The sequence below is a fragment of the Protomyctophum bolini genome (genome assembly GCF_963924005.1).
Source record: "Protomyctophum bolini genome assembly, chromosome: 10".
NCBI lineage: Eukaryota > Metazoa > Chordata > Actinopteri > Myctophiformes > Myctophidae > Protomyctophum > Protomyctophum bolini.
The window spans coordinates 16,205,888-16,213,352 of NC_137871.1; the positions used below are offsets into that span (position 1 = coordinate 16,205,888).

General features: G+C 41.3%; 2 protein-coding genes across 2 annotated transcripts in view; both read left to right on the top strand.

The window, feature by feature from the left end:
• The window catches only part of smtnl1 (smoothelin-like 1), a 5,615-nt gene extending 4,093 nt beyond the window's left edge, over nt 1-1,522 (top strand). The window contains exons 5-6 of the mRNA XM_080773281.1: nt 169-320; nt 732-1,522. Coding sequence (XP_080629407.1) covers nt 169-320; nt 732-1,134 — 555 coding nt within the window. The 3' untranslated portion in view covers nt 1,135-1,522. The remainder of the gene's footprint in view (nt 1-168; nt 321-731) is intronic.
• A 392-nt stretch (nt 1,523-1,914) lies between these two features.
• On the top strand, nt 1,915-5,712 carry LOC308322604 (uncharacterized protein). The gene is made up of 4 exons (XM_080773973.1): nt 1,915-2,260; nt 2,726-2,826; nt 2,919-3,000; nt 3,117-5,712. The coding sequence occupies exons 1-4, from the start codon at nt 1,978-1,980 to the stop codon at nt 3,944-3,946; spliced, it is 1,296 nt and encodes a 431-aa protein (XP_080630099.1). The 5' UTR covers nt 1,915-1,977; the 3' UTR covers nt 3,947-5,712.
• The last annotated feature ends 1,753 nt before the right edge of the window (nt 5,713-7,465 follow it).

The following is a 7,465-nucleotide window of genomic DNA, read 5'->3' on the forward strand; positions in this document are numbered from 1 at the left end:
GTCATGTTGTTCTCTGAGCTCACTGCTAGTTTACAGAGGAATACTGCATCTGTATCTGCACTCACCACCCTTAATAGAATTACAACTTCGGATCTACTAAATTGTGTTCAAATAATTGTCTTGCTTTGACTCTTTGATCTTTAATTTCTCCTCCAACTGAAATCTTAGGGCATCAACATGGACAACTTCTCATCATCCTGGTGTGATGGGATGGCATTCTGCGCTCTTATCCATAGTTTTTTCCCAGATGCCTTTGACTACTCGACCTTGAAACCAGAACAGAGGGAGAAGAACTTCAGCCTGGCCTTCAGTACCGCAGAGTATGCAACGCTCACTTTCCTTCACCCAGTTACTCTGAAACCAAATCATTTTAGGTCCCATCAGGTGTTCTCAAATGCCTCAATTCTCACCTGTTCCAATCTAAAAACAAGAATTGATGAACATCAATTAACTACCAACTGGGTTATTATATCTGCAGAATTGTGGTATGAAATGTAAATATATGTTTATCTGTATTTGGGTGTGTGTGGCTGCAATGCAATACTATCCCATTGGCTGAGAGGTAGGCAAAAAGCGTCTGGTTGCCTAGAGACGAGGCGGCCAATCAGAAAGATAGGTGACTACGGCAGCCAATGAAATGATAAGTTACCACTACCAACCTGATAGATTGTAGACCAGCCTGCTTTGCAGCTGGTAAGAAAATAATAATTCATAAATTCTTCTCTCCCTAGGTCTCTGGCTGACTGCTGCCCCCTGCTGGAGGTGTCAGATATGATCCTGATGGGCAACAGACCCGACCCTATGTGTGTCTTCACCTATGTCCAGTCCCTCTGCCAGACCCTCTCCAAATTAGATAAGGGGAGGAAGGATAAAGAAAAGAAGGAGGAAAAGGACACAGCAAGCGAGAAAGGAGAAGAGCTGGCACAGGAGGCAGAGGAGGCATCAGTGGAGAAGGAGGAAGGAGAGGCTGTCGAAAGTACAGTGATAGAAGATAGCCCAGGAAGGGTAAAAGAGGAGGAGGATGTTGGGGAAGAGAGAGAGGGAGACATGTCAAGCAGTGCTGCGATACAAGCAAGTGAAGCAAATGAACAAAAGGGGGAAGATGGAGGAGTGCATGTTGGAGCAGAGGCCTAGACAAAATAAAGGCAACAGAACAGACAGAGATGAAAAGACCAAAGTTATAAAAGGCTGATGATTAGCTATACTTCGGAGACTAGTCTTATAGTTTGGTATGGTACCAGAGGAGTGCTTTAATTGGTTTCTGAACAAGACACTTGAGTGAAACTGAAACACATCAAGTCTACTGTAGCTTTTAATGTGGACTGTGTGGAATTAGATGTTGTGCACTATAATTTGTACAGTGTAGTTGTGTGTTTAATTATGCTGTGATTGCTTTCATCACTCTTGTTGAGTAGCCTATGTTTGTTTTCGGCACATACTGTAAAGATCTTTATCCACTCTGTGCGTGGTGCTAGTGAATGAAAACATTTATCATGTATCAATGATGATGAAATAAAACTGACAATATTCCTTGTGTGTTGTGGTATCAATCAGTGTCAAGTATAAACATCAACTTGGATTGTGTGTGTGTGTGTGTGTGTGTGTGTGTGTGTGTGTGTGTGTGTTTGTTTCTGACAGACAGAATTATTATTTTTTGCTACAACCACTGAGGGAAAGAAGACAGACAGACAGACAGACAGACAGACAGACAGACAGACAGACAGACAGACAGAAAGAAAGAAAGAAAGAAAGAAAGAAAGAAAGAAAGAAAGAAAGAAAGAAAGAAAGAAAGAAAGAAAGAAAGAAAGAAAGAAAGAAAGAAAGAAAGAAAGAAAGAAAGACGCGCTTTTGGGGGGTTTACGGTAATACGCGTCACCGGAAAGGCCATTGTGTAGCTTCTCTACGGGGAGGTAACCAAACGACGTTACTTGTATCGCGTTTCTTCCTACACAGAATTAAACAAAAAAGACAACAAACATGTCTCCCACTGCCTTGGAGACTCAACTGCTGTCGATAATGGACGTACTCTCGAAAGCGGCAGTGGGCGAAATCAGCCAACTCTTCTCCGAGAGCTCGGCAGCCATGCGAAATCAAATCACCCAAAGCCTGAAAGAAAACGAAGCGCTGAGGATGAGGATGAAGGTAATGAGGAGTGAGGTGTTTTCGTTGCGGCTTCAAACCAGGAACAACGTCGCACGGCCGCCAAGTCGCTTCTCCCTGGCAAGAGCAAACGTCCCTAAACCACGGACTAGACTGGCAGGTAACGGTTAATGGAAGTCCCCTATGACAAAGTGGCCACGTGCGTAAGCTATAACTGTTAAGGCCACGAATGGGAGTGGGGTTATAAACATGTAACACGCCTCTAGTCTGTGGTGATATGATGGAGATCATTCGCCGACTAACCAATGGATTTACACTCTAACCCTAATTCAGCTTTCCGAGTTTCCATGCTAAGTAATGTAATGTTTTAAGTATTGTTTTGTTTTTAATTGTCTATAGTGCTTTTTTAACTTCGCACTTTATTTTATTGTGTGAAGCTTGTTTTAGAAAGTTGATATAGAAATAGAATACAGAGTATTAGTTATTGTTGTAATTACTACTAGCCTTCTACTACTGCTACTACTAGACCAGCGTCCTTATTAGAAACCCAGTTTTATATCAACCACAACACTAGTGGTGGTCTTGACTCTCAAACTGATATTTGCTCTCCCTCTACTAATGCTAGCTCCTGTACAGTCACCAGTGGCTCAGAAAGTTGTTGGAAATTATGCTGCTATTACAATTCCTTCAGCAATCGAGACTTCTAGTGTTGCCACAGGAGTGGAGGTAAGATAAATATTGCATACAATATGTGGTTCAGCAAGCATCTTGACAACATGATTTTCAGTTTTGCTGTTTGTGCACTGTGCATATGCCAGTCTGAGTCTGTAGCAGGGGAGGCACCAGATGTGATTTTGATTAAGGATGAAGAGGACATTGGATCATGCAGGAAAGCTGCAGGTGAGGCAAATGCTACTTTGTTTGCCTCTCAAATCCAGACTACTAGAATTGGACAAATGCTGATGTTATGTTGACAAAAAGTGATCCATCCATGGTGTCATTTTTCTTTGCCACAGATCCAGATGCCTTTGGGAATCACAACATGCACGGTGGTGTTGCCATGGGGACTCCGGATTTAGATGCCCCTGGCCCCTCCCTTATGTCAGGTCAGCGTGAAGACATACAGATTGTGAGCGTCCACGGTCGAGGGGAGGGGCTCCTTGTAGAGGACAGCAACAATCTCTTCACTGCCTCGGAGCTGCAGGCTCTCGCATCTCTGTCCCCTGATCACTCCATCAACCATGACAATATCCCAAGTTTTAGTGGTGCTGCTGCGGAGAGACCTGCAATAAGAGGGACAGAGGATAACAGTCTGAGGCCAGAAAGAGACAGTCAACTAGAAAGAAGTCGCTTGAACCAGACGGGCACAATGGCAAAGATTCTTTCAATAAACACAACCGTGACTGTTGATAATAAAGGGGGTCACTCCAGTCACATCAGTCAGTATCATCCACACCAGCAACAACAGAACCCCAACTTCTGCCAACACACTGCCAATAAATCCCTGGATTGTAGCTTCTGTGGTGAGCGTTTTTTCAGCCGTGAGGACCTGATTGTACATCGAGCGAGCCACACTGGAGAGTCACCAGTTCTTTGTGGCCTGTGCGGCAAGTCATTTGTCAACAAGACGACATTGAACATCCACATGCGCATACATACTGGAGAGAAACCATATGTTTGTCCTCAGTGTGGTAGGCGTTTCACACAGAACGGAAGCCTGAAGATCCACCTGCGGACTCACTCTGGGGAGAAACCGTATACCTGCTCTCGATGCAATGCCAGCTTCAACAACCCCAGCAACTTGCGCAGACACATGGTCACGCATACCACAAATGGGATACTCTGACATTCTATTGACAGTTGTTAAATGGTACAAGAAACATTATCATGTCATGTTCAATTTTGCTCTACTGGCTTTTCTGCCTTTATTGATAGATACAAGACTTGTGGAGATTGACAGGAAAGAAGGAGTGCCTGGACCACTAAGGCAGCGGGGCACCCCGATTTTGCTCTACTGGCAACCTCACTATAGTGAAGAAGAACCTCGTTCATTTGAGTTTCCGAGAGGCATGGGCTGATATTAATTTAAATTTTTATAACAAATACAAATACAAATAAATAAAGATTATACAATAAAAGATATAGAGAAAAATAAAGTCTCACAGTCAAGGAAATTGTATCTAAATATATAGCGCCAAATCACAAAAAAGGTTATCTTCTCTTGTGACACTATACATCCAGAGCCAGTCAATAATCAACAATTTCCTCATGCATTCCCTTGGCAAAGGTGGCAAGGAAAAACCTCTTGACTGCTAAACAGCACCCTCTAGAAATGGCTCAGACCGCCAAGGTTTTAGCCCTATGCGGCCCCTTTAAGAAGCTAGACCGACAAAATTGACACACTTCCGGGAACACGGAAGCATTTCAGGGGTGTACCCGATACATGGTCAGTGATCACAACAGCTGAAACGGTCCAGTGCGGTCGCCAATTTTTTTTATTGAGCTCCAAAAACATCTATGTTTTGTATGATCAACTCAATCTGAGCTCAATTCCAATGCAAAAAGTTTTTTCTAGGCCGGGACCTGGATGGAATATAACCGGTGCGTTCACATACGCTGAAAATACATATTGTTATTTTCAATATAAAAGCCTATGTCGTCCAATCTCGTCCTTGGCGGTCTGTGATCATTAATTAAAGTCGTCCAATCCTGTCCTTGGCAGAGAAGTTAACTGGAAGAAACGTCTAAACAGAACCTGGCTCTAGTTGGGCAGCTATATGCCTTGACCGTATTGGGTCAGTGATGCAAATAGCCTGCATCCTTAGACTCACTAATTTGAGAAAGGACGCAATCATGTCACACTCTGAGGGTCCTGGGATGCAATACTGTACTCAGTACTGTACTCTAAAGTAATTGAAATAGGACTCATAAGATGTCTCATCTAAAAGATTGCCCCTGCATGGGTCCCGGGAGCCATTACATTGAAAACCTATTTACATCACTGTTGAGTTTGAGAGATTTTTAAATGGATAAAATGATGTGACATGACATGAGTGTGTAATGTCACTAATTGCACAATGGAGAGTATATAGGATTTAGTCAGTGGTTAAACATGCAGAACTGGGTTAACCGATACCATAGTCAAGATGCCACAGAAGCAAAAACATGATCACCTTTTGAGTTTAGATGGACCCGGGTGATTTCCAATAGTCTGATTTTAGGACATAAGGGCATGTGGTAGGATGATTGCTCCAATAAGTCCTTAATATATTATTTTTGGGAAGCTGTCATGAAATGCCAGCAATTAAAAATGATTCAAATTAATTCAGAAATGTAATAGGCAAGCACTGAAGAGATTCCATGATGTGACTTGACCTTTGCTTGGTGCCAGTCAGAAGATGGACAGCACATTTTGAACTAAATGACAGCGATATAGGCAGCCCAAGTACATATACATTGCAATATTTGTTAACAATATGTCATATTTTAGAAATAATTACTTTTTTCTTAGAACTTTATCAAGATATAACATTTTAGTGATGACAAAATGGCTTGGAAATGTTGCTATTTTTCACTGGAACCAGTTGATAAAGGTAGTTTGTTTTCTTGCAAGTAATTGATTGATTGATTGAAATATTTATTAACAGTTTGCAGAATTACAGTACATTTCAAGCACAAACTCAATACAAAGACTGTTAATTGTGAGTGGAGGACCCAATTAAGCATTACAAGAGGGTCCACCATGTTCAATTCATCAAAACATTTAGAAACGTACAAATAGACACTTCTATATAGTCAAAGAACAGAACAGGATTTCATCATAAAGGAGGTAAAAAGGGAAAATAAACTTATACAGTGAGGGGGGGCTGTGGGCGGGATTCAGATTTTACGGGGGCCAGTTTCGAATTGCTGTCCGTAGGTGCCCTTTGAGAGCGGTTTTGAAGGAGTCAAGGGATTCGTATGTCTTAATGACTGTTGGTAGGGCGTTCCACATTTTGGTGGCATAGGAGCGAAAATAATTTGGTCCCTTGTTTGAGCCGAATCTGGGTTGTACATGGTTCGTTGCACTCCCTCTGGTGTTGTGGGTGTGGACTTGCTGTTATTATAATGGTAACAAAGTGAATACTGACAATGCTGACATTGTTTTTTGGGTTGCTGAGCCACACTTTTTCCACAGTAAAATGCACAGAAGGAAAACAACATCAAACTTGAACAAAAAACTTTCAAAAGATTAACAATCTAATATTGTCACATGCGCTCACTGATTATACAGATGAAACCTCTGATGATGTAATCCTGGCCGCTGATCATTCTGCAATTTAGTGCATTTTTATGCTCCCCTTCAAAATCTAGGTATTCTTTCACTTTTGCAATAATTGTCTTTTATAGTTCCTTCTACTTGTTAAAATGTACAATATTATTTATATTAATTAATTAATTAAAAATTAATGCTGGGAATGAGTGGGTCACGGCACCCACTCTGAGCCACTCACCCTCTGAAGTGTTTTCCAGTATGCATTGCATGCACCTCTAAAAGGGCTCTAGAGGGCAGCATTGCTTCTGCTTAATACGTGATCTTTATTCTTTGTGATACAGCTGTGACTTCACTCAGACATTGCAGGGGACTCTTCAGGAAATTGGGGGAATTCCTGGCATTGTTCCCCCACCCCCCATTGTTTATCTGGGTTGGGTTCTGTTTGTTTTTCAATTCACGCAAATATTGAAAGTAACGTAGAACATTTATATGATAATGACATTTCATTTCAGTGTAATATCAAAACTTAGAAATTAGGTGGTCAATGTCTCAGATAAGAATGTGACAGTCACAGTGCAAATACCGTAAAAACCAAATAACTCAGTATCAGTTAGTAATTAACAAGTAGTAGTAGCTTAAAATATATGGCCAGTGCTGGCAATGCCATGTCAATATGAATTGCGGTGTAATTCCTTCCCAAGCAATCAATGTAATGACATCAATGGGGAGGGCGACGACATTATAGGGTCACTCAATTCCACCAACTTAATTTATCTATTTATTTAAGCGGAATTGAATTTATTAAAACTTCACTAGGTTAAGATATGATGATAAAAACTATTTCCCCACAGGAATCAAAGTTTGATGTGTGGATATATCCACACATCAAACTTTGATTCCTGTGGGGAAATAGGTTAGGTTCCAAACGGAGCTAGCTCCGTTTGGAACCTCTACATAGCTGCTACGCTTTTAATTAGCACTGCAGCGTTGATATTGAGTGTGTCAGCAGGAATGAATAAAACACAGTACAGTACAGGTATAATCATAATCAAACCATGGTTAATAATAATTAATAAAACAATTTGGCATTTCAGATTCAGATTGACTAGT

What these genes read in the sequence shown, in the direction of transcription:
- LOC308322604 (XM_080773973.1), top strand. Translation starts at nt 1,978, where the DNA reads ATGTCTCCCACTGCCTTGGAGACTCAACTGCTGTCGATAATGGACGTA. An exon ending in ACCACGGACTAGACTGGCAG is followed by an intron (nt 2,261 to 2,725) that starts GTAACGGTTAAT and finishes TACTAATGCTAG; the next exon opens with CTCCTGTACAGTCACCAGTG. An exon ending in ATCATGCAGGAAAGCTGCAG is followed by an intron (nt 3,001 to 3,116) that starts GTGAGGCAAATG and finishes TCTTTGCCACAG; the next exon opens with ATCCAGATGCCTTTGGGAAT.